This window comes from Elephantulus edwardii, unplaced genomic scaffold (genome assembly GCF_000299155.1).
Source record: "Elephantulus edwardii isolate Elephantulus edwardi_28Jun2011 unplaced genomic scaffold, EleEdw1.0 scaffold00176, whole genome shotgun sequence".
Classification (NCBI taxonomy): Eukaryota; Metazoa; Chordata; class Mammalia; order Macroscelidea; family Macroscelididae; genus Elephantulus; species Elephantulus edwardii.
The window spans coordinates 749312-770979 of NW_006399926.1; the positions used below are offsets into that span (position 1 = coordinate 749312).

General features: G+C 51.2%; 1 protein-coding gene across 1 annotated transcript; it reads left to right on the forward strand.

Annotated features, from left to right (window-relative positions):
• The first annotated feature begins 385 nt into the window (after positions 1–385).
• On the forward strand, positions 386–21668 carry INSRR (insulin receptor-related receptor). Its single transcript, XM_006895902.1, has 22 exons — positions 386–470; positions 4260–4811; positions 6474–6777; positions 6882–7024; positions 7238–7382; positions 9223–9437; positions 9705–9831; positions 13619–13857; positions 14273–14440; positions 14545–14740; positions 14979–15020; positions 15098–15318; positions 15677–15813; positions 15901–16063; positions 16266–16371; positions 17513–17565; positions 17785–18014; positions 18458–18568; positions 18713–18872; positions 19406–19535; positions 19667–19801; positions 21425–21668. The coding sequence occupies exons 1-22, from the start codon at positions 386–388 to the stop codon at positions 21666–21668; spliced, it is 3906 nt and encodes a 1301-aa protein (XP_006895964.1).

The window sequence follows — 21668 nt, forward strand, 5'->3', positions numbered from 1 at the left end:
CCCTCCGGCCCTTGCTCCCTCTTCCGGGCATCTGGTCCCCTCGGAGCTGACTGATCTCCTGGTCTGCTTCTTGATCTGAAAGGCTCTTTCTACCCTACCCCGCCTGAGTCCTGAGTTATTTTCCTGTCACTATCTGTCTGCATCTCTGTCCGCTTCTCTAGATTCACACTGGGAGTGTCTCTGGAATCCAGTCACTGTCTTTGTGCCTGTCTTCCCCCCCCCCCCCCACCCCCCCACCCCCACCTCAGTGTGGATTTCCTTGTCTCTGCCCCTGCATTCCTGTCCTCTGTCCTTGAGAATTGTCCCTTAGGGCCTGGCAGACTCATCTCACTGGACCACCTCCTGGAGGACTAGCAAGGACTAGGCACAAGCCACGACTAGGGCAATGGCAGTACCTAGCCTGTGGCCTTGGATAGCATGCCTGCTTGTGATCCTCTTCTCCTTGGGATTCAGCCTGGACACACTAAAGGGTGAGTCCCCAACACTATCTCCACAACCTTGTTCTCCCTCCCAGACAGGTGGGACGTTACACAATGGAGCTTCTAGCCAGAATACATCTACTTACTTACTCTACTGTACATCATGAAGACTGGGGTTAGCTCTCAGAAGGACTTGCTGTCCAGAAAAGCAATTAATCCTCTCACAAAAGGTGTTCTTTTTTCCAGCTCCTTCTTTTGAGAAGAACCTCAGAGAAAGGGCAGGAATAGAAGTCCTCCAGTACCACTTATGAGACTATGATCCTAGTAAAGCCTAGAGGGAGGCTGGGAGATTCTTAGAAGTCATCCTGGAGCCTCAGAATGGGGGGGGGGGTCTAGTAGCTGAGAATAAGTAATTGGACTTGATGCAGACAAGGAAACACAAGGAAACGGAGGCCCAGGGAACTGAAGGATAAAGTTAGATTGTGTCCTGCACCCTTGTTTCTAGGGCACTGGACCAAGGCACCTATCTCCAGTACTCACCCACTTGGAGGCTGATGTTGAGGGAGAATTACTTTCTGTCAATGCCCTAGAACCTGTTCCCTAGGTTTTTAGAGAGATACTTGCTATGTATTTAGAGAGACATGGTAGAAATGTGTTGGCTCAATGTCTCTCTGGGGGTGTTGGGGGTGGGGGAAAGAATAGAAAAAGACTGGAAAGAAGATTCAAAAAGGGAAAGGCTAAGAGATAACACCCTGCTCAACCCCACCTTCTCCCCCAACCTGAGAGTTCTGTAATCCAGTGCCCTAAGGAGGCTTCCACCAAGATGTTCAGTCTCTGCCCTAGAGGTCTCATGATTCCCTGAGGGCTGGGGGCAGCCAGGGAGCAGGGCAGAATCTCCCTTTCCTCCACAGACAGAAGAATACCAATCTGGTGATAGAGGGGGTCTCTTGAAGAGTACCAGCAACAAGAAGCTCTGCCTGAGAGGCACACCCCCCCCTCCCCCCGAACTCCCTTCTCCCTTCTCCACTTGTGCCAGAACACTGGCAAATACCAGCTGGGAGTGTGGTTGCCAGGACAGAAGCACGTCCCTGAGGGTGGGGAGTTTGATCAGGGGACCCAGATGTCCTATTCCCAGGACCTTCTGCTCTGAACAAAGTCATATCCTGAGGGGAGGTAAGGGTTAATCTGTGAAGGTCTTGGATTTGTTTTTCCAAATGACTCCCATCAGGGGAGCCCTTGAGAGGCAAAGGAATGATGGGAAGTGTGGGCTCCTGAAAGAACCCCTATCTGCCTTGAAAAGCCTGATTGGCTCTCACCAGGAAGAGATAGAAGTGTTTTCCCATTCTCATTCTCTCCCCCTCGCCTACTTTTTTTATGTGTGTACCTGATTGCTTGCACAACTACACACACATATACAACACAAACATGCACACTCACACAGCTGCTGGGCAGGGCTATTAATGGTAAAAAGGCGAAGGTACGAAGTAAGCCCCAGGGATGTAGCCTTGCCAGCTCCCCTCCTTCTGTGCACATTTAACTAGACTTGGGGGATGGGCCTGGGAACCTGTCCTGTGTGTGACACTGTTACAGGGTAGGTAAGGAGAAAGGGAGGAGACTGAGAGGTGAGCGGGACTTGAATTCAGATTTGAGGTGTAGACCATGTGGAGTCCTGGAAAGTCACTGCTGGATCAAGTGAATGCAGGCACCAGGATCTATTACCCTTAGGAAAATGGCATTAGGTGCCTTAGGGAGAAGGGAGAGAAAGTGGCTGGGCTCTGGATTGGAAGGAGTTAGGATCCCCAGGGAAGAAATAAGTTAGGGACTCAGACACCAATTGATCCAATCCATGGCTCCTGAGTGTCCAGTGGTTCTAGCCCTGGATGGGGCACCATGGAGGAATACAGGGGTGACTAACAAGAACCTCACCCGTCCTCAGGAGTCTCCCTCTCTGGAGAAGGTGACAGAGATAGAGAAACAATGCTGGGTCCCCATTGAACTAAATGTGCCCCGCCTGAAGGGGGAATGATTAACTTGGAAGCAGGATGTCAAGGGTGGGGGGACCGGGGGCGCAGCTTGCATAATAAGGGCTATTAGAGGCCCTTCTGATGCTGGGGAAGTTGGTGGGAATCAATTTATCAAGACTCTGGAACACCAGGCTGAGGAATTTACACTTAATTCTTTGGTGCTGGGATTTAGACAAGGCATCTAGCCTTCTTTTTTTAAAATTTTTATTATTTTGTGTACGTGTACCGTCAAATTAGATCTGACTGGTACAGGAGGATATTGCTCCTTCTCCGGCAGAGCATCTGGTGGATTCAAACTGTGTACATCTGGGATTGCAGTGCAGCTTCTTGCCACTAGGCCACCAGAGGTCCCCTAACATCTAACCCTCTTAAGACTGGGCAGAAGTGGAAGGTCTGAAGTTCAGACTACTGCTTCCCAGTGACAGAATCAATTCCCTCTCCAAATATTTACTGAGGGCCAATTTTATGCCAGGCATTATGCTAGGCCAGGCATTATGCTAGGTACTTCTTGTTGTTTGCCATTGAGTTGGAACTGACCCACAGCTGGCCCTCCTGTAGGTTTTTAGAGACAGTAAAGCACACAGGAAGAGACTGCCCATCGTTCTCCCAAGGAACAGCTGGTGGACTTGAACTGTGTGCCTTTGCACTGGCAGTGCAAGTCCTTACCACTAAGCCATCAGAGGCTTACATACGAGGTACTAAGGAAATAATAGAGAATTATACAAAGATTCGATTCTTGATTTTACAGAACTTACTATTAACAAAGTAAAGAATGTATATTATATATTAAAAAGTATTACATGTTATACAGAGAAAAATAAAGTAGGAATGGGGATAGGGAGTGTTACCACTTTAAATAGTGTGACCAGAACTGGCTTCCTTGGGAAGATAACATCTGAGCAAGGACTCAAAGGAGATGAAGAAATTATGTAGAAGAGTGTTTCCACCAGGAAGAGAAGATGCAAAGATCCTGAGGCAGGAGTTGAGCTGGCTTGTATTGAGAACAGCAGAAATCAGAAGAAGAAAGGGGATGTAGTCAGAGAAATTCAAACTCAAACTCACTGCTATGAAGTCAGAGTTGACTCATACCTGACCCTCCAGTGGGTTTTCTGAGACTATAAATCAACAGAGGAGACTGCCCTGTTTACTTCCAGGGAGCTGCTGGTGGATTGGAACTGGCCACCTTTAGGTTAGCAGTGCAATTTCCTATGAATTGCCATCAGAACTCCCCTCAGAGGAGTTACAAGGGGCACAAATTTTGCAGAGCCTGGAAGGCTGTGGTCAAGAATTTAACTTATCTATCAATTGTCTCAAAAGTGATTAGGGGGGTTTGAGCACGGGAGGGACATGATCCAACTTGTGTTTTGAGAATGGACTGGAAAGGGGACAAGGGTAGAAATGGGGAGACCATTTAGAAGCTGTCAGTGTAGATCCAGGGAAAGATGATGATGGAAGCAGAGAAAGTGTGACAAGTGGATGGGTCCCGGGTGTATTTAAAGATAGAGGCCGCAAGATGTGGGAGGTAAACAAAGAAAAAAGAGTCAAGGATGATTAAAGATCTGGGCCTGAGAGACTGCAAGGATGTGGTTGCTATCAACTGAGGAGGCGACATGAGTTTGGGACAGAAGGTCACTTTTGCTCATGTTAGGTCATCTGGGAGAGCTCCTGAGAGCTGCAGATGAGGTGTGCCAGAGAAGAGACCACCCACACTCAAAGCAGAGTCAGACCTGCATTTAATGTCCCCCATGGCTAGGTTTCTGGATTGGGGAAGGGATGCTGAAGCTGGACTGACTGCTCGTGCCCCGTGTGCCCACAGTGTGCCCCAGCCTGGACATCCGCTCAGAGGTGGCCGAACTTCGGCGGCTAGAGAACTGCACTATCGTGGAGGGCCACCTGCAGATCCTGCTCATGTTCACGGCCACGGGAGAGGATTTCCGTGGTCTCAGCTTCCCACGCCTCACCCAGGTCACCGACTACCTGCTGCTTTTCCGTGTCTACGGCCTGGAGAGCCTGCGGGACCTCTTTCCCAACCTAGCAGTCATCCGTGGCGCCCGCCTCTTCCTGGGCTATGCCCTGGTCATCTTCGAGATGCCGCACCTGCGGGACGTGGGGCTGCCGGCGCTGGGGGCCGTTCTTCGAGGGGCCGTGCGGGTGGAGAAGAACCAGGAGCTCTGCCACCTCTCCACCATTGACTGGGGCCTGCTGCAGCCTGCACCTGGCGCCAACCACATCGTGGGCAACAAGCTGGATGAGGAGTGTGCTGATGTGTGCCCTGGCACGCTGGGTGCTGCTGGCGAGCCCTGTGCTAGGACCACCTTCAATGGGCACACGGACTACAGGTGCTGGACCTCCAGCCACTGCCAGAAAGGTGGGCACAAGCACAAAATATGACCGAGGGCACAGGGAGGCCGGGGTCAGCTGGCACTGGGACGGCCACAGAGTGGTGTGGGTCAGTACTTTGCTGCTACTGTTCATTTTACCCTTATTAATCCAATAAGGCAGGCACTATTGTATTTCCATTTTGCAGATGAGAAAACTGAGGTTCCAAAAAGTGAAATAACTGATACAACAAAAGGCAGTTTAAGCGGTAGGCACAAGATTACAGGTAGTTATGGAGGAGGTAAAGGGCAGTTACAAGGTGACTGCATGGGGTTTGGGGAGGGTAGTAATGGATATGAGGAAGAAGTCCAACAGCCGAATTGCGACAGTTGTTAAGTACAAAGCCAGATAGTTTGGATTAAAATCTCAGCTCTATTACTGATCATGTTGTTGTTGTTGTTGTTAAGTGCTGTCGAGTCTCAAGAGACTCATAGCGACCCTATGAAGGAAAGTCCTCGACACTTGGGTGCCTTTCATCCTCTCTCCAGTCACTGATCATAGGCTGTTCATTAACCTGTGCCTCAGTTTCCTCATCTGTGAAATGGTCATAGGTTTGCTATGGGGAACGTGCTGATCTATGAAGCTTTAGAGCAGTACATGGACCGCGGTAACAGTTTTATGGTAAAAGTGGCCATAGCCCGACTGATCTGGGGTAGCCGGGCGCACTGTACTGGAGAAGAAAGGAGGTGAGAGGCAACAGACAGATAAGGGTAGGAAAATGAGGTAGGATCTACTTTAGGAAATAGATGCAGAGAGAGGAAAGAGAAGGAAGAAGATGAAAGAAAGGGGGTAATAATGGATTAAGGTGGGAGAGGGTGGAAGAGGGAGAAGTGAAATTTATAAGATAGTGAAGGGGTCCTTTTCAGATACAGGGCTGACTTGAGGTCCCGAGCCTAGGAGGCTGTTATGCTCCCGGTGATCTCTCCCACCCCCAACACCTTGGTTCAGGAGAGTAACCAGATCTCTGCTGTAGCTTCCTGGCCCTGCCTCACTGCTGCCTGCCTGTTGGCTGTAAACACACTACTGCTGTCCTCCGTGTATAGTGTCAACATGCCCTGGCTGACCCTGACTCCATGCATCACTCCTACAGATATGCAGCTGCCACAGAGCAGAGTTCCCAAGCCAGAGGCAGGCACCAGGCTCATATCCCACCTACTGCTGCTTGAGGCTTCCTCCTGGCTGGGGCTTCGAGCTGAGGCGGGGAAAGAGTGGGCAGGGGCATGCGGGAACAATCCGGAGTGGCCCTCTCCTCTCCATACTCTCTGGCCCACCTTGCCCTAGCTTAGCTGTTCAAAAGAACAGTTCCGTCTGGCACTGTGCCCAGTGAAGGTCTGGGCACCAGGCCTAGACAGGCCAGCAGGCTGGAGAGCAGCCGCCCTGATGGACAAGGTCGCTGCTCTGTCCTGAGTTCAGACAGCCTCAACTAGACTAGACACCATAGGAGGTGGGGAGCCATGTCCAGGGGCCAGGTGCCCTGCCCTCCGGAGCTCTCTCTGAGAGATAGGACTGCAACAATCATATCGTCTGCTTTGCAGTGGTGTGGGTGCAGTTGGGAGTGCTTTATCCCAGAAAGGATTCTTGGAGGAAAGGCATGGGGCCAGAATTAGAGGGGAGGGGGTGGGCAATGTCTGACACAGTGCTCTGCCCACAGTGTGCCCCTGTTCCCACGGGCTGGCCTGCACAGTGCGGGGTGAATGCTGTCATGCTGAATGCCTGGGGGGCTGCAGCCGTCCAGAAGACCCTCGTGCCTGTGTGGCCTGCCGCCACCTCTTCTTCCAGGGTGCCTGTCTCCAGGCCTGCCCTCCAGGTACCTACCAGCATGAGTCCTGGCGCTGCGTCACAGCCGAGCACTGTGCCAGCCTGCGCTCTGTACCCGGCCGTGCCTCCACCTTCGGTATCCACCAGGATAGTTGTCTGGCCCAGTGTCCTCCAGGCTTCACCCGTAATGGCAGCAGGTGAGCATGGGAGAGGGTGGGGACACCCTCAGAGCAGTGAGGAGGCCTGAGGAGACCCACACAGGTCTGGGGCTCATGCCACTCCCTCCACTTGCTTCTGCTAGCATATTCTGCCAGAAGTGTGAGGGGCTGTGCCCCAAAGAGTGCAAAGTGGGCACCAAGACCATCGACTCTGTCCATGCAGCACAGGAGCTGGTGGGCTGCACCCACGTGGAGGGGAGTCTCATTCTCAACCTTCGCCAAGGCTGTCAGTATCTTCTTCCTGGTCATACCTCTCCTCCTCCCTCTTCTCCCTAGCCATGTCCCTTAAAATGACCCAACGTCATGCACCACTTTTTACCATCCTGGGTGCTAGCCCTGAAGGCCCAGCTTCCACGGACCACCTCCCTTTCAGCCCCTGCTCCGAGGACCTTCCACCTTCCTAGCCCTGCCCCAGCCTTACCTTCTCATCCATCCCCAGACAACCTGGAGCCGGAGCTGCAGCGCAGCCTGGGGCTGGTGGAGATCATCACCGGCTTCCTCAAAATCAAGCACTCCTTTGCCCTTGTGTCCCTGGGCTTCTTCAAGAACCTCAAACTAATCCGGGGGGATGCCATGGTGGATGGGTAAGGGGTCAGAATCGGGCTTCTGACCAGTCTCCTTTATCCCCCACCCCCCACCCCACCAAGACTCCCAGAGCAATAGTGAAAAACATGGTTCTCTGCCATTTTATTAGTTGTGTGATTCTAGGAAGATTATTTAATGTCTCTGGTCCTCACTATTCTTATCTGTAAAATGGAGCTAATGTATCATTACTTGGCTCTTACGGCTAGTGTGAATATTAAGTAGTAAAGGGTAAGGGGGCTCTGGTGGCATAGTCTGTAGGGAATTGTGATGCTAACCCAAAGGTGGTACCTCTCTGGAGGTTCTAATCCACCCGTGGAGGAGGACAGATGAGAGAAAGACAGGCAGTCTCCTCTGGTGTGATGGACCCGCTGGAGTGTGTCAGGTATGAGTAAGTTCTGACGCAATGGTGATGAGTTGTTAAATGTAAGGTGTTTAAAACTGTGCTGAAGGGGAGCTCTGGTGATCTAGTGGCAAGGAGCTGCAACTACAATCCCAGAGGCACACGGTTCTAATCCACCAGATGCTCTGCCAGGGAAGGAGGGACAATCTCCTCCTGTCCCAGTCAGATCTGATTTGACGGTACACTCACACAAAAATAATAAAATTTAAAAAAAAATTTTTTAAGATGATATCTTGGAGAGGGTGCAACCAGCATACTCTTTGGAAGCAAGGACGATGAGGCTCTGCCTAACATACTACTTTGGGCATGTTGCTAGGAGGAACTATTCCTTAGAGACGGACATGATGCTGGGAAGGGTGGAGAATCAGTGAGGGAGAGGAAGACTCTCGACTAGGTGGATTGATGCAGTGACTGCCACAGTAAGCTCTAGTGTATCAGGAAGTGTGAAGATGGCACTGAATAGAGCAGGGTTCAGATCTTTCTTCATAGGGTTGCTATGATTTGTACTCGATTCAACAGCATCTAACAACAATAAATATAAATGCTAGGAAAAAAAAGATGAAAGATATTATGTTAAAAACAAAACAAAAACAAAAACTGTGCTGAGTTTTTAAATGTAAGGTGTTTAAAACTGTGTCCAGGACACAGCCTGTACCGTTCAAGTTATATTTTTCTGTTACACTCAAGACTTGGCTATACTCACTCCTAAGAGCCCTAGTCGTATAGCCCGTAAGCTTGCCTCACTGTTAACAAAAAGTGCGGAATCCAGCAGCTGCTAAACGTGGAAGACGTGGCAGTCTGTGCTGTATAAAGATTACAGCCTTGGAAATCCTATAAAGCAGTCCTACTCTGTCCTATGGAGTGGATATGAATCGGAGTCGATCTAACAACACAAAATAGCAACATAACTTTATCATCTATCCTCTTAGCTGCAGGGAAATGCTGCCTGGGTTTGAAACCCAGTCCTTGCCACCCACCAATCAGGACTTTTTCATAATGTAGCTAGGATTTTCAAAACTTAAAATAATGTTTTAAGTTACACTCACTCACTTGGAGCTGTTTTCCTGTGGCTTCTCATGCCTCCTGACCATGTACCTTCAAAAGTGCCCTAAATCCTAGCCTGCGTGCTGCTCCTCTCTGTGTCCCCAGAGCCACCACACAGCCTGGTACATAGCAAGTGCTCAGTTCACATGTGAGCAGGGAGGAAAGCTGTTGATCTCACTGCACTGAAGAGGAAGCCAGACTAAGTGGTTTGTTAGATGAGCTGCTGTAGATCACCACTGGCTGATGGTTAGAGCAGATGTGAATGTCAGCTCCACACGACTGGGTGTGGGTGGGCTGACCAGCATGCAGCCCAGCGCTTCCTTGAGGCCTAGCCACCCCTGCCCCACACTCCGTCTCCACGTAAACGCAGAGCAGGGTCCCCTGGCCTCTCCCAGGAACTACACCATGTACGTGCTGGACAACCAAAACCTACAGCAGCTGGGACCCTGGGTAGCAGCCGGCCTCACCATTCCAGTGGGCAAGATCTACTTCGCCTTCAACCCGCGCCTCTGCCTGGAGCACATCTACCGCCTGGAGGAGGTGACCGGCACGCGGGGGCGGCAGAACAAGGCGGAGATCAACCCCCGCACGAATGGAGACCGAGCCGCCTGTGAGACCCCAGACCCTGACTCCAGAGCCAGGGCCCACGCAGTGAGAGACATAGTACTGGAGGCGCCCCTAGGCGAGCACACACGCAGATATTCACCCACGGAAACGTACCTGATAGATACTCCCCAGGGCGGAAGGGCTCTGGGAGGAGTCAATTTAAGAATTCCTCTCAAGAGGCAGAGGGGTTGTAAGAGGGGTTTGGGGGAGAGAGGTTCGAGCTGGTGACAGGCGCGATTGAGAGCGACTGTTGGTCCCATTCCCTGCCCAGGCCAGACTCGCACCCTGCGCTTCGTGTCCAACGTGACGGAGACGGACCGCATCCTGCTGCGCTGGGAGCGCTATGAGCCGCTGGAGGCCCGCGACCTGCTGAGCTTCATCGTTTACTACAAGGAATCGTAAGTGCTTGGAATTGGGGGCAGAGTGGGGCGGCGACCGCGCAGGGCAGAGGTGGGGCGGGGCCACAGTGGGGCTTGGTCAATTGTCTCGATCCAGCCAGCAAGAGTAGCCCCCTCATAGTTAGGAGGTCAGGGCCTCTCAAGTCACCCTCCGTAACTGCCTTCCTCTTCTCACATCTGCTTCATTCTGCTGTGACCCAGTCTCCCAACACCAAGTGAAATGGGGCTTCTAGAGCACAGGAGGGCTGCCCCACTGGGAAGGCTTGGAATAATTAAGCCTCAATTCACTATGCTAATGTTCTGTACTGACCACATGCTCCTGCCCCAGCAGCGGTTTGGGTAGTGCCCACTAATTTGGCCAATTTTATGAGCAGCTCTGCCAACATTTCATTAAAGCCTGAGGCGGGGAGGGAGCAGGGTCGCCAGGGATTAGCTGATCTTTCCTTTGGAGAAAGTAGACTGACCCCAACAGGAGGGACAGAGGTTAGACTACAGGAAGAACTTAAAAAATGGCTAGGAATAGGGAGCTCTGGTGGCCTAGTGGCAAGAAGCTGCTCTGCAATCCCAGAGGTACATGGTTCAAATCCACCAGATGCTCTGCTGGAGAAGGAGGGGCAATCTCCTGTACCAGTCGGATTTGACAGTACACACAAAAAAATAATAAAATAAAATTGGGGAAAAAATGGCTAGGAATCAAGATAGAAGCCTTTAGAGGGGTGGATTTCGAGTGACAAGCAGGGAGTGCATGAGTAGGAAGTACTCTCCCTCAGTGGTAGATGGAGGGTGGAGGGTAGGAACCTTCTGGCTTGGTAGTGTTTTCTGTGAGTTAAAATTAAAAGGACTTCATGTTGTTGTTAGATGCCAGTCTAACATGGAGTTATGAATTGGAGTCAGGTTCAATTCCTAGCACGGGTAGATCAAAACTTTGTCTGATCAAAACCTTAAGCTCGTGGGGAACTTGGTGCTAAAATAACAAACAAAAAACCAACCTGGAGTCCACTGTTGCAGCCACTGTGTTAATCCATCCCCTTGAGAATCTTCACTTTGCTCCTCTTTCCCAGCATAAAGCCTCTTCCAAGGGCTAGCCCCTCCAGACAGCATGCCTCAACTTTGTTGAGACTAAGTCTCATCATCTTTGCTTTGAAGGAACACTCTGGCTGCAACCCTTCCAAGATTTGTTTATTCTTTTGGCAGTCCAAGGCATATTCAATACTCTTAGCCAAGCAATTCAGAGGTATCAATTCTTCTTTGTTTTTTCTTATTCATTGCCCCACTTTCACATGAAGCAAGTGAAAACACTTACATTGTATTGCTTATGTAGCTTGAGGCTACATATTGGTCTTTAAAGTTATATCCTCGTTCTTTTAGCACTTTAAAAAGATCCTAGGCAGCAGATTTGTCCAGTGCAATGTGTTCTTTGATTTCTTGACTGCTGTTTCCATGGATATTCATTGTGAGTACAAAATGAAATCATGGACAACTTCAAGGAGCCCTGGTGGTATAGTACATAATACATCAGGCTGCTAACCCAAGGTCAGCAATTTAAATCTACCAGCTGCTCTTTGGGAGAAAAATGGATAGGCTCCCTCTGTAAAATTTACAGCCTGTGTTTGGTTCCTTGACCATTAGCACAGGACTTGATCTGAGAGTGAAAAGGAATGAAGTCAGAATTCAACTGCTCTCTAGCCCTCAATGGTGGGTAAAAGTCTGTAGTGTGAGGAGCTGGAGAGCTTGCTAAATTAGAATTCCTGGTCCCTGCTCCCACAGATTCTGATTCAATTAGTCCCAGGTTATTGTTACTGTAAAGCGATGTTGAGTTGATGACAACTCCTAATGACCTTATAAATAAGACTGAAATCTTGCCCTATCCTGTGCCATCCCCACACTCCCGCACAGTCTGAGGGAGAGCTCGTTAGGCTATCTGTGTTTCTGACAAGGTGAGACTGAAGCTGCTGGTGGTGTATAGATCACAGTTAGGGCACAGACTACATATCCATACACAGCTGTCTCAGGGCCCAAAGGGCAGACAGGCTCTGGGATGCTCTTCAGGAAGCTTCTCTAACATCAGTGCCTTCTAGAGTGGCTGTGGCTATGCTCCCTCAGAGACATGCACTGTGGATCCTGCAGGCACAGACTCAGCCTCACTCACATGCCCCAAAGAACACCTGGCACACCTGCTTCTGGACTATTCAGCTTCTGGGTCCCTATAGGAGCAACGACTTCTAGCTGGGCCCCAAGTTCCCTGGCACCACCACTTTTTAATTCCCCTTATGTTCTGGCCCTAACTCAGCATGAATTCTCCCCCTGTCTACCTTCCACAGGAGTCCTGGTGGTGTAACATGTTACATGTTGGGCTACTAACTTACCAGTAGCTTGAATCCACTAGTTGCTCCATGAAAATTTAGTCTTAGGAACCTGATGGAAGATTGCCATGAGTCAGAATCAACTTGGCAGCAGTAGGTTTGATGTCCAGTTTCTCCAAAGGAGCCCTTGTAACCCAGTGGTTAAGTGCTCGGCTGCCCTCATCTGCTAACCAAAACCCACCAGCCACTCCTCACTCCTTGTCAGAAAGAGGTAGCAGGATACATCTGTAAAGATTAGCACTTTGGAAATTGTTTGGGGCAGCTCTTGGTACTGTCTTATCAGGTCTCTATGACTTGGAATCAACTCCTTGCCAATTCGTTTGGTTTTGTCCTTTTCCAAAGACAGACATATGAACATCAGCATGATGTTCCCATTATCTCTTTGGTATCTTCCATGTGGGCTCCACTTTCCTCTGCCCCAAGGGGCAGCTATCTCCTTCCCCAAGCTACCCCTGCCTTGGCCTCCAGGCAAAAAGGTCCCAACTAATCTCCCTGGGATGGTGGGTCTTGGCCATCTGAAATCAATGGCATGTTTGAGAAACTGAGACAGGCTCGGAACCCTCTACCTGAAAAACTCAACTCACACATGCACAAAATGTTACTGGTATCTTGGAAGGTTCATCTAACTCCCACTATACTAAGTAGATTCGACTCACAGCTGCTGTACAGGATGGAGCACAAGTGCTCTATCGATTCCAAGGCTGTAAATCTTTACAGGAACGACTGCTCCACCTTTCTATCCTAGAGTGGTAGACCTTTTGCTTAACAACTAAACACTTAACCCACTGTGCTACCGTACTCCTTTGGAAGGGTTATAGACTTTAAAAATCCACTAATGGAGCTATCTTAAAATGATGTGTACTTGGGAGGGAAAGTGGACTCCCAGGTTCCAGTTCCAGGAAATCCCACATGTGAGGGGATAGGATAACCTCATCCCTTGCAATTTCTAGGGGAGGAGATTCTCAAACACATATGTGAATTTTATACAGTGATCATGATACTCAGTACTCTCTACAAAAGGATAAGGGACGCTCTGGTGGCCTAGTGGGTAGGAAGTTGTGCTGCCAACCCAAAGGTGGGGGGTTCAAATCCACTAACTTCTTTGAAGGAAATAGATGGTCAATATCCTCTCACCCACATTATAGCCTCTGAAAACTTGCTGAAGGGTCAGCTATGAATTGGTTCCAACTTAACAGCAATGAAAGGGACAGAGAGAAAGGAGGAGGAGATATACTCCTAAGAGATTTGGCTGAAGACGCAGATATATCAAGGCCTATTGAGCTTAACAGTTGGCTGGAGTCATGACTCTGCTCATGCATGCTGGGAGAAGAATGACAATGTCAGACCTGAGGTGATTCAGAGAAGAGGGTTAGGGGTGATTGATGGCATAGCTCCAGCCCTCACATGCCAGATGGGATGTCTAGCCAATTTCAGAATGCCACAGAGCACGTGGGACCAGATGCCTGTGGGACACAGAGCTGGAACCTGATGGACGTGGAGCTGCCTTTAAGTCGTACCCAGGAGCCAGGGGTGACCCTGGCCCCCCTCAAGCCCTGGACACAGTATGCAGTTTTTGTGCGGGCCATCACACTGACCATTGCTGAGGACAGCCCCCATCAAGGAGCCCAGAGCCCCATCGTGTACCTCCGAACCCTGCCTGCAGGTAGCTGCAGTCTTTGGGTGGAGCAGGGCCTAGATATCTGAATCTAGGTGTGAAGAGGTGAACCTAGGAACTAGAAACAGAAACTGGGGCACTAGGCGGGGAGGGCTGACACTGGCATTTTTTATAAAGAAAAGGTTAGACATTCCCCTAAATCCTAAGGATGCTAAGAGTAGGAGTTTAAAGGGTGGATCTTTGAAAAGAATCAATGACCTTAGGGGGGAAAATGACCTTCAGTAAAAGCCTGAGTGCTAAAAAAAGAGGGTAGGGGGAAAAGAGGGTAGAAGTGGGAGGAACCGAAAATCACCCATTGCTTGGGAGAAGGGAATGGCTGCTGAATTCTAGGGGGAGAGACTTTATTGCCAGTAGCTGTGAGAGGGCCTTGCGACCTCTGACTAGATCGTCCTCACACACCCAGCGCCCACAGTGCCCCAGGACGTCATCTCTACGTCCAACTCCTCTTCCCATCTGCTGGTGCGCTGGAAGCCCCCGACCCAGCGCAATGGAAACATCACCTACTACTTGGTGTTATGGCAGCGACTGGCAGAGGATGGCGACCTTTACCTCAATGACTACTGTCACCGGGGTGCACGGGGGTTGGCGGGGCGGGACATAGGGTCGGCGGGGCGGGGCCCGGGGCCAGTGGGGCGGGGCGCCGGGCTGACATTCTAACCACCTCTTCCGCGCCAGGTCTGCGGTTGCCCACCAGCAACAATGATCCGCGATTTGACCGCGAAGACGGAGAACTTGAAGCTGAGGTGGAGCCCGGCTGCTGCCCTTGTCAGCACCCGCCTTCCACGCAGGCCCTACCTCCGCTGGAGGCACAAGAAGCCTCGTTCCAGAAGAAGTTTGAAAACTTTCTACACAACGCCATCACCATTCCCAAGTGCGGCGCGGAATACGCCAGCAGAGCGGGCATCGACGGGGCTCACTGGTGCAGGGAAGGGTTAGGGAGGAGCATGTGCAGGAGGAGCCTCGCATCTGGAGGCGGGGCAGTGGTGGGGGCGTGGTTCTCGTTTAGAGGCGGGGCCTAGTTGAGGGCGGGGTTGGAGGCCCTGCTCGGCTGCAGTGGGAATGAGGGTGTGTTCTGGGTGGGCCTGATAGGGCACCACTGGCCTCCTCAGATCCCCCTGGAAAGTGACGTCCATCAACAAGAGCCCTCAAAGGTGAGAGGGGCGGAGCCTGGGACTGAGGGGTGTGGCTACATGGACCTGGCCTTGGGTCTGACCCTTGCCTTTTCTAGGGACTTGGAGAGGTATCGTAGGGCCGCAGGAATTCCCAGGCACGCGGAGAACAGCTCGGATTTTGAGATCCAGGAGGATAAGGTGCCCCGGGAGCGAGCGGTGCTGAGCGGCCTGCGCCACTTCACAGAATACCGGATTGACATCCACGCCTGCAACCACGCGGCGCACACTGTGGGCTGTAGCGCTGCCACCTTCGTCTTTGCACGCACCATGCCCCACAGTAGGTGACCCTGACCTTCCATCTTCACTCCCACCCCAATCCCGAGAGCTCTAAGTAACCAGCGTCCGTGTTCACTGGTTTCGTTGATTGCCCCTAACCATAGGGCCTCACTTCACTCTGTTTCTATAATTCTCCAAACTTCCCAGTTTCTCACTCTTGGAGTTCTCAATCGTTGAACAAGATTACTACTATACTTGGGAACTCTGGTGGCCTAGTGGTAAAAAATTGTGCTGCCAACCCAAAGGCAGGCATTTCAAATCCACCAGCTGTTCCATGGAAGAAAGATGGGCAGTCTCATCCCTTGCAAGTGAAAGGAAGTAATTATGGCTCCAGCTGCTGCCGGTGCTCTCTCCTGCAGGGGAGGCTGATAGTATCCCAGGGAAGGTGGCCTGGGAGGCGGCCAGCAAAAGCAGTGTCCTCCTACGCTGGCTTGAGCCACCCGACCCCAATGGTCTCATCCTCAAGTATGAAATCAAGTATCGTCGCTCTGGAGAGGTAATACATCCCAGGGAACCGCTTAAACCATCCTGGATCTCCAGCTTGGTCCCCTTCCCAGCCAATGTCCTGTGTGTCTCGCCTCAGGAGGCTACAGTGCTATGTGTGTCTCGCCTGCGATATGCCAAGTTTGGAGGAGTCCATCTGGCCTTACTGCCCCCAGGAAACTACTCCGCCAGGGTTCGTGCAACCTCGCTGGCTGGCAACGGTTCCTGGACAGAGAGTGTTGCCTTCTACATCCCTGGCCCAGGTACGCACAGCCTCTGTCTCAGACTTGTACCTCAAACCAGCCCCACCTGGACTTCTATCCCACCACATGCCCCTCTGTCCCCTCCTTCCTCCACTCTCATCTCCCAGCATAGACGGAGAATCATCCTCTAACCTTGGAATTCTCCATTTTTTGAGATGGCCTCAGTTTCTACTGCCCTCTGACCCTGTCCTATCACCTGCAGAGGAGGAGGACACCGGAGGGCTGCACGTCCTTCTCACTGTCACTCCCGTGGGACTCATGCTGCTCATCATTCTTGTTGCCCTTGGTTTCTTCTACGGCAAGAAGAGGTGATGACAACTTCCCATCCCCTGTGCCCCTTGCGCCCTCATCCTAGTCAGTGAAGTTCAAAGGCAATAGATGAGCTAAGCTAGAAAAGTCTTCTTCGGAGCAGTCACCATTCATTCCCCTGGGGATGGAGTAGGAAGCTCTGGTGGCCTAGTGGCTAGAGTTGTGCAACCAACTCAAAGGCGGCAGTTCAAATCCACCAGCTGTTCTGAGGGAGAAAGATGAGCAATCTCTTCCCATGTGATTTACAGCCTCAGAAAACCCGAGGGTCAGCTATGAGTCGATTCCAACTGGACGGCCATGAGTTTGAGGATGGCACAGAGGAGAACCACCTCTCAGATGATCCTGGGACTTTCCTGGTTTTAGCAGTGAAAGTCCTGCATCCTAGGAAAGTCTTCAGTTCTAGGTGTCCCAAGACTGATCCTTGGAGAAGGACATGCTCGGAAGGGTGGAGGGAACAACGCAGGAGAGGAAGACCCCAGATGAGATGGATTGTTACAGTGACTGGGGCAGTGGGGGTAGGTGTGTGAGAGTCAGTGAGACTGGCTCAGGACAGGGCAGGCTTCAGAGCTGCTGTACATAGGGTCACTATGAGTCACAGGAGAACCGATGGCTCATAATAGCAACAACAAGAGCCCAAACTAACAAAAAAATGGAGGTGATACTGCCACAACAAGGGGAAAAGCAGGACACCTTGGGATGTGTCACATCCCTCTGAGACTGGAGACAAGAGGGAAACTGAGGCAAGGTCCTAGTGGAGTGTTGGGCTATGAACTGAAAGAACAATACTTTGATCCCACTGGCTTCTCCTTAGGAAAATAATGAGGGCATCTCCTACCATAAAGATGTACAGCCTGATTGGAAGGTCACCAAGGATCAGAATCAACAGCATTAGCTTTGGGTTTAGGAACTACCTTAGGGGATAGGAGACCTGTACTTCTGTGCCCTCCCCTTCCTCAGTTTTAGACCCCAGTACTAGGACAAGCTCAGAAAGTGCTTGAGGTCCCCTAGGAGTACCCTAAGCTACTCTTAGGTATGTGGTCAATAACATGCCTCTTCATTTCAAAGACCCTCTTCCTTGTCCTCTGTCTTTGCTCCTGAGACCCTTCCAGCCTGACCCATGCCCCTCACCTCCCATTGCAGAAGCAGCACCCTGTATACCTCTGTGAATCCAGAGTACTTCAGTGCCTCAGATAGTAGGTCTAAGGGAGTGGGGGTGGGGGGGCAAACGGGGGTGGAGAGAGAGTGAGGGGCTGGTGGCGGGAGTGCCAGGTGGTGAAGGAAAGGGAAGCTGACTCCAGAGATCTCCTTGGAGGAGGAAGCCTTGAGATCTGAACCCTTCTGGAGAAGAGGGAGAAGAGGGTGTAGCAGGGCAGTGGGCAGCAGCCTGCCTGTGAATCCCCGCCTCTTTTTAGTGTACATCCCAGATGAGTGGGAGGTGCCTCGGGAGCAGATCTCCATAATCCGGGAGCTGGGCCAAGGCTCTTTTGGGATGGTCTATGAGGGGCTGGCAAGAGGACTTGAGGCTGGAGAGGAGTCCACGCCTGTGGCCCTGAAGACGGTGAATGAGCTGGCCAGCCCACGGGAGTGCATTGAGTTCCTCAAGGAGGCCTCTGTCATGAAGGCATTCAAGTGTCACCATGTGGTGAGGGACCACTAGGGATCATAATTAGAACAGAGATCGTATGTTTAAGGGCAAAGGGTCAGGGGTGAGTTCAGGGTACCATCAAAGTCAAGATTGGGATTGTAGTTAGAATACTAACTAGAGTAAAGGTTGTGGCAGGGTCATGGCTAGAGCAAGTCTTGGTTAAAGTCATTATTAGGTATCTGAATCATTCTCAAGGTCACAGCTGAGATAAAGGTCAAGGCTGGGCAAAGTTTATGCTTCGATGATATGATCAAAGTTATGGGTTAAAGTTATTTAGGGTCATTATTAGGTTAGGATTAGGGTTAGGGTCATGATTTTGAATAGGGTCAGAATTGACTTCTGATTCATGTTTAGGTCAGTCTGTGATCTTATTGGACCAAAGTCTTGGCTCGGTGGATTAAGGGGAGCTGAAGTGCAACTAGGTTCTTTGTTCCTCACAGGTACGGCTCCTGGGTGTGGTGTCGAAGGGCCAGCCAACTCTGGTCATCATGGAGTTAATGACCCGCGGGGACCTCAAGAGCCACCTTCGATCTTTGCGACCTGAAGCAGAGGTGGGGACCAGGACAACCCTGGGCCAAGAGTCTAGTTGTCTCTCAGGGCTTAAGAATTAGGAACTTGGGCACAGCTAGAGGCAGTCTTTGAACAGGAGTCAGCCCTGAGGTCCCTTTTAAACTAACTCTCTCCTTTGGCCCCAGAACAACCCTGGGCTCCCCAAGCCCAAGCTGGGAGACATGATCCAGATGGCTGGTGAAATTGCAGATGGCATGGCATACCTTGCTGCCAACAAGTTTGTGCACCGAGACCTGGCCGCCCGCAACTGTATGGTGTCCCAAGATTTCACCGTCAAGATTGGGGGTACAGAGTGTGCCAAATGGGCAAGGGAAGCCTGAGGGGCAGAGGAGAGTTGTTATGTGCCATTGAGTAGAGTATGACTCATAGCGACCCTGTGAACAACAGACCTGCCCCCTGTCCTGTGCTGTGGCATCCTCACCATCTCTCTGACACACTCGAGCCCACTGCTGCAATCACTGTATCAGTCCGTCTGGTTGAAGGTCTTCCTCCCCTTCACTGTACTCGCACCTTTCCAAGCATGACATCCCTTTTCTAAAGAATCCTTCCCTAAACTAAATGTCAGGCGGCCTGGGCCTAACCCAGGGTGCCATTCCTGGCAGCCTGTGAGAACTTTAGCAAACACCCCACACACACTCGGGATCAGGATCCTGTTCTGAGGACAGAGGCCTTTGTATGGGGTGACCTTGGAGATCTGTTGAACCCTGGTTCCAGGACTCTTGGAGACTATGAAAGTGCAGAGGGTTGAAGGAGGTCTTCCCCAGGCAGGAGAAGGTGTACAGCTCCCCCTCACACCCCTCTTCACCCTCACTTTCCAGACTTTGGAATGACTCGGGACGTATATGAGACCGATTACTACCGCAAGGGTGGAAAGGGGCTGCTCCCCGTGCGCTGGATGGCCCCCGAGTCCCTCAAAGATGGAATCTTCACAACCCACTCGGATGTCTGGTAGGGCCTGGCTAGAGCACGGGGCTCAGTGGATGTGGAGGTGGGATTGAGGGGGAGGGAGGGGGGACAGCTAGGGTGGGCTGAACAAGGTGAAGGGTGCTGGGCTAGACCCCCCACCCCGTTCCCTCCAGGTCCTTTGGTGTGGTGCTGTGGGAGATCGTGACCTTGGCTGAACAACCCTACCAGGGCTTGTCCAACGAGCAGGTGCTCAAGTTTGTCATGGATGGTGGGGTCCTAGAGGAGCTGGAGGGCTGTCCTCCTCAGCTGTGAGTCACCCCATTCTGTCCCTTCCTCACCCCTGTTCTGCCCTGTCCTGGTGACCCCATGTCCTTTGATGTTCTGCATCATCCCCATCTTTGTTACTGGGTGCTGTCAAGTTGATCCCACGCCGTAGTGAGCAGAGCAGACCTGTCTATAAGGCTCCCTCAGCTACAACCCTTATGGAGGAGTTCTGGTGGCCTAGTGGTAGGGAGCTGCACTGCCACCCCAAAAGAAAGCAGTTCAAGGCCCTCCTTCATATTTCCATTCAAGGAGGAACATCTGTCCCTTTGGGATGTAGCTTTCTAATAAATCTATCTTTACTTTTTACCTTAAAAAAAATAAAGAAGGCAGTTCAAATCCATCAGCTACTAAGAGAGAGAAAGACAGGCAATCTCCTCCCATGTGATTTACAGCCTCTGAAAATCGTGAGGGCCAGCTATGAGTCTGTTCTGACTTGATCACAGTGAGTTGAACTTAATCTTTATGGGATCAGATCATCAGCCCTTTCTCCCTCAGAGCACTGTCGTTGTTGTTGCTGTGTGCCGTGGGATTGGAACCGACCCATAGCTGACCCTCCAGGGGGTTTTCAGAGGCATTTAATCACACAGGAGGAGATTGCCCATCTTTCTCCAGAGCAACATCTGGTGGATTGAAACCCTGTGTCTTTGGGATTGCAGCACAGCAATCTTCTTACCACCAGGCCACCAGAGCTCCCTAGCTGCTAGTGGCTTCTAATCACTCACTGGTCTTTTGGTTAGCATCCAAGCACTTGAACCATTATGCCACCAGGGGTCCTTCACCCCCTCCCCATTAGGAATTCCCACTACAATCCCTACTACTGCCCTTTGACTCAGTTAATTCTCCAAACAATTTAGGAGGCCTAGAATGTACTGAGAAGCAATGATGTCCACTTAAAGATGAAGGTGCACCTGATTCAGGCCGTGTCTTTTCAGTCACTTGCTATGTATCTGAGAACTGGACGATGAGTAAGGATGACAGAAGAATAATCAATACCTCAGAGTTATGGTATTGGAAAACAGTAATAAGTATTCCATAAATATTTGTTCCCAAAGGAACAAACAGTCTATCTTGGAGAACGTGCAGCCAGAGTGCTCCTTAGAGGCAAGAACGGTGAAGCTTTATTTCACATACTTTGGACATGTTGCTTGGAAAGGGACATCATGCTCAGAAAGCTGGAGGGTCAGCAAAAGAGGAAGACCTTCAATGAGATAAATTGGCACAGTGACTGCAGCAATAGGTTCAAATGTGTCAGAGATGATGAGGCTGGTACAGGATAGGACAAGGTTCAGATCTGATGTTCACAGGGTCCCTGTGAGTCGTATTTGACTCAGTGACTCCCAACAACCACAGGGTGTGGCCAGGGAGCTCCAGTGGCCTAGTCTAGGGAGCTGTGCTGCTAACACGAAGGGCACTCCGCTCGGGCAATTGAGATCCACCAGCCGCTCTGTGAGAAAGCTGGCCAGTCACCTCCTGTGCAATTTACAACCACGGAAACTCACTGGAGAGTCAACTATGAGCTGGTTCTGACTCAATGACAGTGAATTAGAGTTCTTTTGAAGACATGCCTGGATCTCTGGACCCTTCTGACCCTCTCTCCTCCCCACCAGGCAGGAGCTGATGAGCCGATGCTGGCAGCAGAACCCACGCCTGCGCCCCACTTTCACCCACATCCTGGACAGCATACGGGAGGAGTTGCGGCCCTCCTTCCGCCTCCTCTCCTTCTATTACAGCCCTGAGTGCCAAGGGGGACAGGCTTCCCTGCCGCCCACTGACACAGAGGCTGACTTCCCCCCAACTCCAGGAGAGGCTTCCTCAAACTGCAGCCCCCCTAATGGAGGTCCATGGCACTGA